This window comes from Xenopus tropicalis, chromosome 5 (assembly GCF_000004195.4).
Source record: "Xenopus tropicalis strain Nigerian chromosome 5, UCB_Xtro_10.0, whole genome shotgun sequence".
NCBI classification, from domain to species: Eukaryota; Metazoa; Chordata; class Amphibia; order Anura; family Pipidae; genus Xenopus; species Xenopus tropicalis.
In genome coordinates this window covers 93,621,027-93,636,097 of record NC_030681.2, presented here as the reverse complement: position 1 = coordinate 93,636,097, position 15,071 = coordinate 93,621,027, and the positions used below count along the sequence as shown (strand labels likewise).

General features: G+C 35.7%; 1 protein-coding gene across 3 annotated transcripts in view; it reads left to right on the top strand.

The window, feature by feature from the left end:
• col19a1 (collagen, type XIX, alpha 1) overlaps nucleotides 1–15,071 on the top strand; it is a 367,958-nt gene that overhangs the window by 73,624 nt on the left and 279,263 nt on the right. For all 3 annotated transcript variants that reach the window (XM_031902344.1, XM_031902343.1, XM_031902345.1), the window contains exons 5-7: nucleotides 3,283–3,406; nucleotides 3,635–3,910; nucleotides 9,903–9,983. In XM_031902344.1, coding sequence (XP_031758204.1) covers nucleotides 3,283–3,406; nucleotides 3,635–3,910; nucleotides 9,903–9,983 — 481 coding nt within the window. The remainder of the gene's footprint in view (nucleotides 1–3,282; nucleotides 3,407–3,634; nucleotides 3,911–9,902; nucleotides 9,984–15,071) is intronic.

Sequence of the window (15,071 nt, the reverse complement as noted above, 5' to 3'; positions counted from 1 at the left end):
TAGACATCATATAGTATAATTATGGCAACTGGTAATACCTACATATGTATATATGTATATATATATATATATATATATATATATATACAGGAACAGCCGGCACTCACGGAACCGAAAATAAAAAATGCCTGAGTGCAGAGTTCAAAAGAATGCGCACAGGAGAAAGTAAAAAAACGCACACTCAGGTCGAAACGTTAGTTTACTATTTTGCATTAAAACTTTTTCTTCACAAGACCTGAGTGTGAGTTTTTTTTTTACTTTCTCCTGTATATATATCTATATATATAAATAACAATTTCATATGAAAATGCCTTTTAGAACTGGGAAAATAAACTAAGGGAAAGGTTTTTGTGCTGTTACCTGAATCATTTTCTCCTCCATACAGGGTTTACCACAATGACAAATGGATTGGGAAAGAAAGTAATTGCACTGTAACTGTCAAAGAAGGGTATTCAGCTCCCTTCTAACAGAAAGTGCAGTCATTAGCCAGGTTAGTCTTGAGAGTAATGGCCCATTTATTAATACATCTGTAATGAGTGGTGTAATGGGCTTGGGCATTGAATCGAGTGACGTGTGAGGTATGGTTTTGTCAAAGTAAAAGGGATGAGCCTTTCTTGACCCTTTACTCATATTATCATCCCTATGCCTCCAGCTTCATTTGTTTGGAAAAATACATATAGGTATTTGTATTTATATATTATAAAATAATATATAGACATTTCTTACTTTAAATTAGTAGTACGTATAGGTAAAACAACAATGCAATGAGCTAGATGCATAAATATATAAAACAGTATTAAACTTTAATTTCCAAGTGTTAACCCTATTGGATGTAGAATTAGCGATGCCCTGATGATTCTCATTTTCATATCATATCCCAGGAGCGTTTATATCTCTACATGCTGTTAGTCTGGGTAGAAATCCTTTTTTTGATTCTAGACGAGTAGCAACTTTGGGAATGCTATCCAGCTATTGTTCTGCTACAATCATTTTTTACTATTACTGCAGAGGTAGCAAAATTAACTGCTGCTTGTTGATCAATGGGTAAAAATGTCAGGGTTAATATTAGTGCAAACTATTGAAAACACTTGGGGGCACATTCATTATGACAGGTCCGATTACTAAAAATTCTTAATTTTTCTAAAGTTTAGAACTTTTGCTTATTTCCTGTGCTTTTTTCATAATTTGCGCAACTTTTTCGTACTTTGCGAAAATTTGTGCGAAAAAATCGTATTTGTCGCAATGAGTGCGAAGGTTTTGTAATTTATTCAAGCTTCGGTATCGTGACTTTCCTTTGGCCAGGTTGGAGCTGCAGAGTGCCATCGAGTCCTATGGGAGGCTTCCAAAAACATGCACAGAAGGTTCAAAGTCACAAAGGTTTTCGTGCTGTTTCCAATTGTTCGAATACTAAAATTTCATAACTTTCGGATCGTACCACGATATTTACATATCGTAACATTCGTAACATTTCCACACATCAGAATTATTGTTAAGTATACAAATTTTCACAAACCATACTTTAACACAATAGAAATTTGTACATTGATAAATGAGCCCCTTGGTGGCAACCATCTTCACATATGATTTTAGCAGTAAACAGTACACTTTTTGGAGATATGAATTGCCCTGTATTTAGGTAATAAATACTACATTTCAAGTTGTGATTTTGCAACAATTAATTTAACATTCTATAGAAAGAACCATTCCATCCTCTAGATTTTATGGCCATAAGATAAGCCACCACACGTCAACATTGTTTCCATCTATATTATTAATCATAGTAATGTGTTTTAGCTGGTGTTATAGTTTTTTTTTCACATTATTTTCAGCATTGTTTCTCCCTAGTGATTATAGTATAATAGATATCAGGGCTCCCTAATCTTTGTTACCTGGCAGATGACTTTTTTAAATCTATAATTAGAAATTAAACTATTTTAAAAAGAGAAAAGGGAATGTACACAATACTAGATTTGATTTACATCATGCTTAAAGGTGACCATACATTTAGTTCTCTTCTGTCGAACATTCGGATATCGATTGTACATTTAAATGCAACAATCAAAAACTAACATTCAGACTGAAATTTTAAGATAAAGCCAAATTGGAGGATGTTCTGAACATGAAATATTTGGCAGACACCAGACATACCTTCCTTCCTGGAGATGCATTGTAGTTCCCCCAAGGATATTGTCCAATACACAATAGATGCGCAGATTTTATAGTTATCTGACCAAAATATTCTAACCTGTTGACTAAACGACCGATTGTGACACGGTACAAAAATTATCAGGGTGATAATTTGGAGCCCACATATAGTCTGAGAATCTTATTGGTGCGTGTATGTCCTTAACTGTAGCCTGCCTGCATCAATAAACAGACATCACTTTACAATGGATCAACACCAACACTAATCCAAGTAGAATAATAGGTTTTTACTGATTTTGCTGCATACATACTAGAGGCTTATTGCCAGTAAAGGACTAAAACCCAAACAATCTATAAATTTAGTGGCACAAATAAGGGGCTGGGTACAATTGTAATACCATTGCACAATTGCAGTTAGCTCCCTAAAACAAGAACTCCGATGAAGAAATATTTTCTATATTAAGCTTTTTGACACTGTTCTTATGTACACAGGGCACAAACAGAGATTCATAATTTTTCTCATATATACCTATAATTTGGTTATTGATCTAGCTGCCCTTTGCTGGATTGAAACACTGATGCACAAGAAAGCTTCTACTGTATAATCAGGATAACTAGGACTGTATAGAGTATGGTTCAGCAAATTGTTGGCACTGTCATCTGTTATAGAGCTAAAACTGAACAACAGAGGCACTGGGAAATGTATTTCTGCAGTCCTTTGAGGGCTAAAGACTGCATAGCCCTAAGTTTAAGTATTTATCAGTAAAAATATTAGGTATATTTAATGGAAAATATAGATATAGTTTCATATGTCTACTTAAATATGGCTAACAACTATTTTATTGATTTTTATCAAGTAAATATTTGAAAAGCAATTTTGTAAGTTACAAACAAGAAATTGCCTAATAAAAGATACACAATTTCTATTGTATATTTAGCTGATCTTATTATCATTAAAGTGCCTTAACATAACAGTAGGCATCCAGCTGTGGAATTGTTTGTATCAGTTAATTAAAGCAGACTGAAACATTTATAATCATCACTTATAATATACTATAATATACTTTTAATATTCAACTGCAAAGACATATAAAAAAAAAGACCCAACTGTTTTAAAACATCTGCCCTTTTTTCCAGACAACTTTTTCCAAATGGAATTCCTGATGAATATTCTTTTGTAGCCACATTCCGTGTAAGGCGCACTACTAAAAAGGAGCGATGGTATTTGTGGCAAACAATGTCCCGCTTTGGCAATCCCCAGGTAGGAAAGGAATAAAAATTCATTCACTTTTTGAATTCAGTTTTTAAAATGTACATAAATGTATAACATCAATATAGTTACAAGAAAATAACATTTCACAACAGGCAGCTATTGAATGAAGTTCTAATATCACCTGAAAACGATTTTTTTTTTTTTTTTTTTGCTGCTACAGAAGTCTAGTGAAGATACTTGATGAAGCTGTTTAATGGTATTTGACTTGTCTTGCAGGATTCCATTCTAATTGATGGTAACAAGAAAGTAGTGGAGTTTACAACTAAGCATAATGGAGTAATCACTTTACAGTACACATTTAAAAGCCGGGAGCTTCATCATCTCTTTGATCGTCAATGGCACAAACTTGGACTTAGCATAGAGTCCAAGATTATTTCTCTTTATATCGACTGCAAGCTAATTGAAAGAAGACAGACTGATCGTAAGGACGGTATAGACATGCAAGGCAGTTCAGTTATTACAACGCGTGCCTCTGATGGCAAACCTGCTGATGTAAGTGTTTGTATCAAATGCTCTGATATATATGTAAAAAAGTCAACATGCTACCAAAACTGTTAAATATAGGAAGCACTTATAAGGTACTTGATGCTTCTTATTATAATCTGTGGTCAATAAGATGTCTGAACAAAGTGGAACTTGATACAGGAATTGCTATTCTTTATGACTTTATGTTTGACCTTAACCCCACTACACATTACCATTACCCAAGGGCAGAATAATAGGTACTAGAGGATATACTAATACTGTTCAAATACTGATGAGATTATGCTTAAATCACATGACTAGAAGAAATCAGTCTGGCCCATGTGTACCAAGATATATGCAAAGAATGTAGTCTCTACATTTTGTAATTAAAAATAAATGAAAGCTTCACAAAGGTTATCCCATCCCGTGTATATTTTATCAGGTCAAAACCATCAACTTTTTTTTTAGGAATAGAAGCTGAATGTCAGTTTTTTTTTTTTTTTTGCTTTTTCCCAGTTAACTAAGAAACTAGTCCACCATATGCAATGTTGCTTAGTACATATTACATTCAGTTACATTCATGGTAGAAGTGTTGTTCGTGATTAATTAATTTGCACAGTCCCTGTAGGAATGCAATTCATAAGAGTGTGTGATTGGGGGTAAATTATATCTGTTGGATTCCAGCATTCTTATATGTATAGCAGAATATTGAATGAGCAACACTTTGTCCTTATTCTATACTGTTAAGCCAGCAATCACTTAATTAGCCTTGCTAAATATGACATGCTGCTTAGTCAAGTGAGCAGTAAAGTACATGGCTAAATTAATGCCAAATCGTAGCTTAGTGTATAAAATGGGAGTTAATATAGTTGTCACTGTCAAAATAAGTACCCTACATTCTGTTATTGTACTATATAAAACAATAGTAGTAGACAATAATCATGTCTAATGAGTAACTGGTATTAATAAAAATAAGGTATTTTTTACAGATACACGGAAAAGAGTTGAGCATATTTATCTATAATAATAAATACACCTGGGATATTTTTATTTAAATTAATTGATGAATTATAACAGAAGGCTGATGTGTTAGAGCGGCAGAGCCAAAAGGGACAGTTTGTAAATGTAACCCTGAGTTCCTTTAGATTGAAGATCAGATTGAAGCTGTCTAGCGTTTTTAAAACAGAATGGCATTATCCCTTTAATCAAGATGTTAAGGGATTATGGGTTGTATAACATTAATTCTTAATATTCAATCCAGCTATAGTAACTGTTTTCTAATTGACAGTTGACTGTTGAAGTATCATTATCTGCCTTATTATAAAACTAACTAGGAAACTACTGGAAACATCAGTAACATCAGCAAAAAGTGTGGCTGTGCTGCCAGTATTCTATGAGTTAGAAGATAAATTGTGTGGACTCTTTATTATGGAATACTGGCAAACAATACATCTAGTGATTTCTCTTGGTAGGCATTAAAAAATGAACAGGTTACTTCGGAGAATTCAGAAGTCCATAGCCTAGAAAGCAGTTTAGTAGAAGAAGTGCAGAGAAAATTAGGAACCTGTGATGATAAGAAACAAACTTTTTTTTTGTTTATGTTCCTTAAGGAGGAGAGTTTGCTCCTCCTTGGCACAGTGGGAAATATTGTACATTATTATTGGGTGATCCTGTCCCAAGTGTAATTATAATCCTTTTCCAAATACAAGTATAGGATCCCTTATCCAAACTACGGAAAGGCCATCTCCCATAGACTCCATTAGAAGCAAATAATTCTAATTTTTAAAATAATTTCCTTTTTCTCTGTAATTATAAAACAGTGCCTTGATCCCAACTAAGATATAATTAATCCTTATTGGAGGCTAAACAATCCTATTGGGTTTAAATGATGTTTAAATGATTTTTTAGTAGACTTAAAGTATGGAGATCCAACTTACAAAAAGATCCCTTATCTGGAAACCTCTTAGGTCCCAAGCATTCTGGATAACAGGTCCTATACCTATACTGAGTAAAATAGGTGGAGGCAACACCAGTGTTATACCATGCAGAGATAAATTGCATTTTATGCTGTATAATTATATTTTTCTTATATTCATATTATATTTCATTATATTATTGCATTTTATAACTATTCACTAGTTTTTTCTGTTATTAAATCAACATATTGTATTTGCCACATCCTTCTGCAGTTAGAGGAGAACTTTTGCATTTCTGTTGAAACTATTATGTTTTATTTGAATTACTGTAGATTATATTTTGTTTAAAATGGAAAAAGCATGCCATTAGAGATTGACCAGTATAAGCCTAAAATAGTGATAAGCGAATGTTTCCTGAAATGTGGCAACCGTGACTTATTTCACGTGACCGCACCTATTTTAACATGACTGTAACTTTTTCCTCAGTCAACAAATTTTTGCAGCAGTTTCATGAAAAAATTTGTTAGTGGCAAATTTGGAATCTTATGATTCGTTCATCACTAGTCTAATAGTAATAAGGGTGGATTTCTGGAAATTACTCTAAAGAAGTGCTTTATACCTGATCTGGAGACAGAGATCATTTTGGCTCTTGGTAAATATTACTGAATCACTGCTGCCCCCATTAGGAGATAAATGCATTTTCATTGTGTTGTATTAAAACTCTTGTTATAGCTGTATTTTTCCTATGCTACTTTATTTTACAATAATAGAACAAAATGATCTAAAAAATATAAACAAATTAAAATTATCCATTCATAGCGGTCATCTATCACATGTTTTCTGTGGACATAATCCCATTTTCACACCTGTTATCCTGATAGCTCTGAAATGTGCTGATTTTCCATGAAGTCCTATTTAAACAAACCCTGAAAGGGATGGATAGATGGCATCCTTGCAAGTACTATAATGGCAGATTTGAAATATATACACTCACCTAAAGGATTATTAGGAACACCATACTAATACCCTTCTCTGACATCTAGCATCAACAAGGCATTTTCGCCCACAGGACTGCCTCATACTGGATGTTTTTCCCTTTTCACACCATTCTTTGTAAACCCTAGAAATAGTTGTGCGTGAAAATCCCAGTAACTGAGCAGATTGTGAAATACTCAAACCGGCCCGTCTGACACCAACAACCATGCCACGCTCAAAATTGCTTAAATCACCTTTCTTTCCCATTCTGACATTCAGTTTGGAGTTCAGGAGATTGTCTTGACCAGGACCACATCCCTAAATGCATTGAAGCAACTGCCATGCGATTGATTGATTAGATAATTGCATTAATGAGAATGCATAAACCTTTAGGTGAGTGTATATATATATATATATATATAGAGAGAGAGAGAGAGAGAGCACTTCATAAAATAAAAAAAAATAAGTAAATAGAAATCCAACCTTTTAGTTGTGCTTAAAGGGATTCTGTCACAAAATGTTTTAGTTAAAGGAGAAGGAAAGGCTAAGTCACTCGGGTGTTCCAAAATGTTAGACACCCCCAAGGGACTTTAATCGCTTACATTTTACCCCGAGCTGGTACCCCTGTTAGGAGAAAACAGCACCAGCCCAGGGTACCTGCAGCAAGTGTCTCCTCTTCCTGCTCCTGTGTTCACTCGCTTGCGCATGCATAGTAGAGTGAAAAGTCAAACTTTAACAAAAAAACGTTGGCTTTTTCACTCTACTGAGCATGCGCCGGCCCTGGGACAGAAAAAATAATGAAGATGAAACACTCGCTGCAGCTTCCCCGGGCTGGTGCGGTTTTCTCCTAACAGGGGCACCAGGGGTAAAAGGTAAGCAATTAAAGTCACTGGGGGGGTGCCTAACATTTTGGCACCCCCAAGTGACTTAGCCTTTCCTTATCCTTTAATAGTGCTCCTCCAGCAGAATCCTGCATTGAAATCCATTTTTCAAAAGATCAAAAGTTTTATATTAAATCTTTAAATTTGCTGTGCAGCTAGATATGTTCTTGACATGTTTCCTAGGTGCCCTCTGTCATGTGACTTGTGCTCTGATAAACGTCAGTCTGTACAGCAGTCTTTACTGCTACAAACAAGTTGCAGTGATGTCAACCCATCCTCCCCCCCCCCCAGCAGCCAATCAACAGAACAAAGGTAACCATATAGCAGCTTCCTGAATTGCTTATTATACTCCCATGCCCCACCTAGTGGTAGACTTGAGAACAGGACTCAACAATAAAAATTCAAGTCTGGCTCACCCAATTCATGACTCTTTACACTGAGTAGGAGAAACAATAGCTTATATGAAAGCTGTTCCGTTGTGAAGTGTTGGCCCTTTCTGAAAGCAAAGGATCAGGCACAATGACCCGATATTACAAACAAAAAACCACATTTATTGGTTCAAGAATAACATTTTAAATGGTAGAATTAATTATTTGCAATATACACAGTGTTATTTAGTAATAAAAACGACACCATAAAAATCATGACATACCTTTTAACAACCAACCTCAGTAAAGATATACTAGGGTAACTGCCAGTATTTTGCTCTTATGCAATTTCCAGCTTAGTTGGTGGCAAAAGCTTGCCATTAGCACCTCCATTGGCCTAAATGGTAACTGTCAGTTGATTATTGCTTGAAAACCATTTCTGCTATATTTATAAATTATAAACCTGATTCCCAAGTACAGCTGCAGGGTTTATTTAGGTACACGAAGGGGGTATTGTGAACACTGTGTGCTATTGCCCTAAAGGACTACTGCACTACAATTTCCCAGAGGAACAAATGATTTAATTTTCAAAATTTTAGTAATCAAAACTAATAGCTCATTGGTTGGTATTGGAAACTGAACTGTACAATAAAGCCTCTGTCATCCCTTATGGCAAAATGGCTGCTTAACCTCAAAGCTAAGTAGAGGTAGCTATTAGCATCATTTGCGACCATTTTAAATGCTCCAAGAGATGCTGATAATCAAGCACACCTGTGTACCTGTCAATAAACCCTGCTGGGCTTAATGAGTAGGGTACTAAGTAACAGTATTGTTTTCGTCTGTGCTTGTTTCTCCTTTTACTGTCTAGGCAGTTCTTTGGTCTATTAACGTTTATTTGATGGATGCTTAAAAAAACACAATGGGAGCTTTTGCTGTTTTACTTGCCCTAGTCAGTAGCTGCAGGGGACAGTAAATACCCATAGACATAAGCAGTTTGGGACATCTAACAGGTGCCGATCACTGCCTCTGCTTGACTTTTATGCTGGCTGGGACTTAATGCTCAGAGTTCCATCAACTGATGTATTCCATACTGGCTAAAGTCTAATGCTTAGAGTATCATTATCTTTCTTTCCAGTGTGATATGCTTCATTAAAGGCTTGCTTTAGGGTAGAAAAAAGGGATGGTTTTGTTAAAGGAAGACTTAATCATTGATTCTGTGGTGATGATGATGATTATTTTTGCATTGTACAGCTATATCATACAGAGTACTAAATAAATGAAAAATGTGCATGTTAAGTATTTTGTTTGTGATTTCTAATAGCCACTATATTTTTCTTACACATTTTCTGTTTGCATTTCGTGTCCCCAAGAACAATGTCAGATCATTATGCTGAGGCATAAACTCTCTCTTACCCATTGATCTGTGAATGTGGTTCTTAAGTCAACTATCCAAGCGTTGAATATTCATCTCACTCCTTGTCCACTATTACTGTCACCGTCAAAATATAGCCTGTAGTGTTCTTTCGGATACATAAAGTGGACCTACCTGTTTTATTTGTTACTTTCCATACTATATATCTAACTCAGACATAAATAATAGTAAACAACAGCATGGTGAATTATGAGATAAGCTTTTTTCAACTCTCTGACTGGAAATACTGGCTAGATATATGCTTCATAATGTTTTACCGCATCATTACATTTTGGTTTGACTTTCAAATCTCTCTTTGTGTCTGGTGTAGAATGATGGTTGCTGGATGTGTGTAACTTTCAAAAAAAATGGCTGATTTTTTTTGTATGATTTTTCTAAAGAAACAATTCATCCAGCTTTCTTTTACTGTGAAGAATTTTGATTTTTGTATATTATTTTCTAACTTAGATTGAACTCCAGCGAATAACAATTTACTGCAGCCCAAAGCGTGCAGCTCAGGAAAACTGCTGTGAGGTATCTGATGGAATGGTAAGATTAGTTTCTGTAAATGTATGTTGTCATTTTAGTATAAACTGCATGTCACATTGTGTACCTGTATCTGATCCAATCTTTAGTAAAAGCACTGGAAACTAACAATTTTCTGAAGAGGAATGCTTTTTTGCTATATTTAGTATATGCAGGGGAAATAGGAACAAACACACAAATGACTGCTATACAGGATATTGTACCAAAACACCTATTAAAAGTTGTGCAAATTAATTGTAAATGGCGCCAAAACTTACATTAAATAATAAGACTGATTTCAGTATTTAAATAAGGAAGATCTATTTAATTTTACTCCTGACTTCTTATTTCAAGATAAGTTTACTGACCATAATATCCCATTAAGAGGTTTACTTTTGATGACTTACCAGAAACTATTTTTATTACTTATTCTTAAAAAATGACCGAAGACCTACATGCCGTACAAACATTTAACTTCGATTAAGGGCTGTAAATGTCAAATCTAAAATAATTCTTCTATAGCATTTTATTATAAATGGGCTGAACTGAGAATGTTAATTTGTTTTTTTTTTTGGTAGATATATTAATACATACACATTAGCACTAGTGTTGGTTTGTCAATGCAGCTAAAAAAAACTTGCATTGTCTACATTCTGGGAACTGATGCAGAGCAGTTCTGTATTGAATTGGATTCACTTGTGCGCTGGCCCATGGGCACAAATCACTGGCTAAAGTGCCTGCTGTCATTTTTGGTTGGTAATCATAGGCCATGTGCTATACATTGCACACATGAGAAAACCCCATATTGTCAAAAAAGTAAAATCTTACCACTATAAACCATCAGCCAAGAGGAGCGGAACACTGTAGAAATATTATAGGACTTGCACTCAGCAAAAACTCCAACGTACAGGCCAAAACAAAAAAGTGCAAAAGTTTCTTATTCAAATAAAATGTACAAAAGAAACCTTACGCATTTAGCACCTGTCTGGCTAGTCTTTGACTATGACGGTTACTTTTGGCCTGTACGTCTTATGTGGTTTCTTCATGTGCTACACATGCTTCATTGGCTTTACATTTTATATATATTTTTATATATATATAGCAATAAATATTCTGTGGCCGGCACACCCTTAAAATTGTCATTTAACTTTCTCCTTGAGGTCCTATTGAGGACCGAAACGTCGGATTCTTTTAAAACAATATGTCTTAAATACACTTATGACAATTTTAAGGCCACGGAATATTTATTGCTGAATACTTAAAATTTGGCTGTGCACCCTGCAAAGTTATAAGCTTTGGAGTGCAGACACTATAAGGACCCTCTCTCTCTCTCTCTCGCACGCACTCTCTCTCTCTAAATATATATATATACAAAAATGGAAGGTACCGCACTCTCAGGACTTAAGAAAAACAGAATTTATTTTACTTACAAAGTTACATCTAACGTTTCGGCTGCCACTGCAGCCTTTCTCAAAGACAAAGAACAATGGTGAAGGTGCACCTCATAAACACATAATGGCGGGAAGACGTGACGTCATAGAGTGAAAAAAAACAAAAAAACACAAACACGTATGTACTAACATAAAGTACTTGAAATGTAAAATAATCCTAAGATCAAATAACAGTGTACATAAAGACAAGGGGACGATGTGGAAACATATAGGTAAAAAGCACAATAAAGAAAAGCAGACTGACACAGAGACAATGAACCGATGCACACTATGGCTCAACTACAACTCACCTCACATTAGGATAGCGCGGCATACTCTACATAAAGAAATTACAAATTCCCATTCATATTGGGATCGTATGTTCAATCGTGGGGGCAGGTAGAACATCCCCAAAAGCGTCTGGGTACCAGCAACGGTACGAGTTCTGTTTTACACCAAGTTTTTTTGCACCCTGCTTTTGGGGATGTTCTACCTGCTCCCACGATTGAACATACGATCCCAATATGAATGGGAATTTGTAATTTCTTTATGTAGAGTATGCCGCGCTATCCTAATGTGCGGTGAGTTGTGGTTGAGCCATAGTGTGCATCGGTTCATTGTCTCTGTGTCAGTCTGCTTTTCTTTATTGTGCTTTTTACCTATATGTTTCCACATCGTCCCCTTGTCTTTATGTACACTGTTATTTGATCTTAGGATTATTTTACATTTCAAGTACTTTATGTTAGTACATACGTGTTTGTGTTTTTTTGTTTTTTTTCACTCTATGACGTCACGTCTTCCCGCCATTATGTGTTTATGAGGTGCACCTTCACCATTGTTCTTTGTCTTTGAGAAAGGCTGCAGTGGCAGCCGAAACATTAGATGTAACTTTGTAAGTAAAATAAATTCTGTTTTTCTTAAGTCCTGAGAGTGCGGTACCTTCCATTTTTGTATACATTTTGCATGTTTTGGACTGCACCCAGGCAATTTTGATTGCCTTAACGTGATTGCCTGTTTAACCATTGAGGAGTTCTAAATATATATATATATATATATATATATATATGCACACACAGTATATATATATCTACCAGTAAGTACACCATACAGCTGGCACACTAGCAAAATGAATAAATGCATAGAAATGTACAGCAAAAATCATCTAGATCAGTGCTGTCCAACTGGCTTTAAAGGACAAGGAAAGTCAAAGTCACTTGGGGATGCCAAAATGTTAGGCACCCCCAAGTGACTTTAATTGCTTACCTTGTACCCTGGGCTGGTGCCCCTGTTAGGAGAAAACCGCACCAGCCCGGGGCACCTGGGGCGATGCGCATCCTGCTTCGTTAAGCTGTGACTGTGAGTCAGGCGCATGCGCAGTAGAGTGAAAAAGCTGACTTCTCTGTTAAAGTTCGGCTGTTCACTCTACTGCGCATGCGCGCGCAGCGAACAAGGAAGTAGGAAGCGCTGCAGGTACCCCGGGCTGGTGCTGTTCTTTCCGTACAGGGTCACAAGCCCTGGGTAAAAGGTAGGCGATCTAAGTCACTTGGGGGTGCCTAACATTTTGGCACCCCCAAGTAACTTTGACTTTCCTTCTCCTTTAAATGGCATCAGTACTGAGATTAACTGGCCCCCTGTATGGTTCTCACCTCATATTTAGGCTGTAATTCCCATGTATTGTTTAAAAATGTAATCCCCTGTTTTTGCTGCACTACCACCATTGTGATAAAATAGGTGTGGTCTGAAGTGGGTGTGGTTTAAAAAAGGGGAGTAGTCAAAATTGTCTTCCATTAGCGGCCCTCCGCCATGTATGCTAGAGGAATTCCGGCCCTCTGCACAGCAGAAGTTGGACAGCACTGATCTAGATCATCCCTTAAAGGAACAGTAACACAAAAAATAAAAGAGCTTTAAAGAAATACAAATATAATGCACTGTTGCCCTGCACTGGTTAAACTGGTGTGTTTTCTACAGTAACACTACTATAATTTATATAATAAGCTGCTGTGTAGCCATGGGGGCAGCCATTCAAGCTGGAAAAAAGGAGAAAAGGCACAGGTTACATAGCAGATAACAGATAAGTTCTGTAGAATACAATAGTGTTTTATCTGTTAGCTGCTAAGTGCCTGTGCCTTTTCTCCTTTGAATGGCTGCCTCCATGGCTACATAGCAGCTTATTTATATAAATTATAGTAGACTTTCTGAAGTAAACACACAACTTTTACCAGTGCAGGGCAGCAGCACATTATTTTTTAGTTACTTTTATACACTTTCATTTTTTGGTGTTACTGTTCCTTTAAATTGCTTTTATTCTAAAGTGGACCTGTCACCCAGACATAAAAAGCTGTATAATAAAAGTCATTTCCAAATTAAACAAAAAACCCAGATTCATTTTTATATTAACACAACCAAACCCATTATAAAGGCATTTACAAATCCCAGCTGTCAATCATATATTGCCTGCCCTGCCTCTATGTCTTAGGCAAGTACTTTAACTTTCAATTCAGCTCTCACTTTGCCCTTCCCTCCTAACCAACTAATTGTGTAGCCAGTGCATGGGATTGGGCATCTGGTCCCCCGTTCTGGCACATACACACGATTTTGGGGTTTTACAAAGCTTGCCTTGATAACAGTGTCCACAAAATGGCACCTGCCTATTTGATGTGATTGTGTATATATAATTACTTATATAGTGTAAGTGAAGCTAATTGTGCTTAACAAACATACTAGAAAAGAATTTCGAATTATTTCTTAGGGTGGCAGGTCCCCTTTAAGAAATTAATTTCATGAAGTATAATGCAACCGCAAAAGATAAACAGTGATCATAAAAAAAACCATTCAGTACAAAAAATGGATTTTATTATCTAAATTCTGAAACTATTATATATTGTAAAAATGCTTTATTGAACATAATATGCTATAATTATACTATGCCTGTCAGGCAAGTAAACAATTAAGGATAGTTCCTCCCTCTATATATCCGTAATGTAAATATAAAATAATGCATAAACCCAGAAAGGCTGTGGTTATGCACGGAAAGGTTAACATTTTGTTCTGACAGTTGCTAGAAAGTCAGGTATCTCAATAGGAATTGTTTGAGCATACCAATAACAACAGGGAAAAGGTCAGAGAAGAATGGCAGTAGACATCACACATGTACCTACTCAGAAATCAGCGTGAAATAGCTGATGATTACTGACTAAATTTCTACTTTGACACCAAAAGAGAGGATCTTAGCAACAAGACTTATTATGTAGTGAGTTTTGTATGTTGTGTCTAGTTACTCAATCAGTCAAGGGGAGGAAGGTGCTAAGGAGAAGACCTCTGCTTACCTGCAGAAGGGTATCAAAGTTCCAATTGTCAGACTGCAGAAAGACATTCCTTTAATACATTGCATGCAAAGCTGAAAGCTACATTACTTTTAGTTTCTTTATATAAATGTGACCATAATTTGGCAATATGTTATATGCTAATTAAAAGATATACAGATCTGCATCAATACATGTTCTTACTTGCTTTATGTTTTAAAGGAGACATATAGGATAAATGAAATCATATAGGCAGTTATGAATAATATATGGTGCTGGTTTCACTTTGGTCTAAAAATTAATACTATCTGTAAAAATTGACCCTTTATTGGAGATTATAGATTTGCTATGGTTCCTGTGTGTGTGTTTCAAATGAGGGG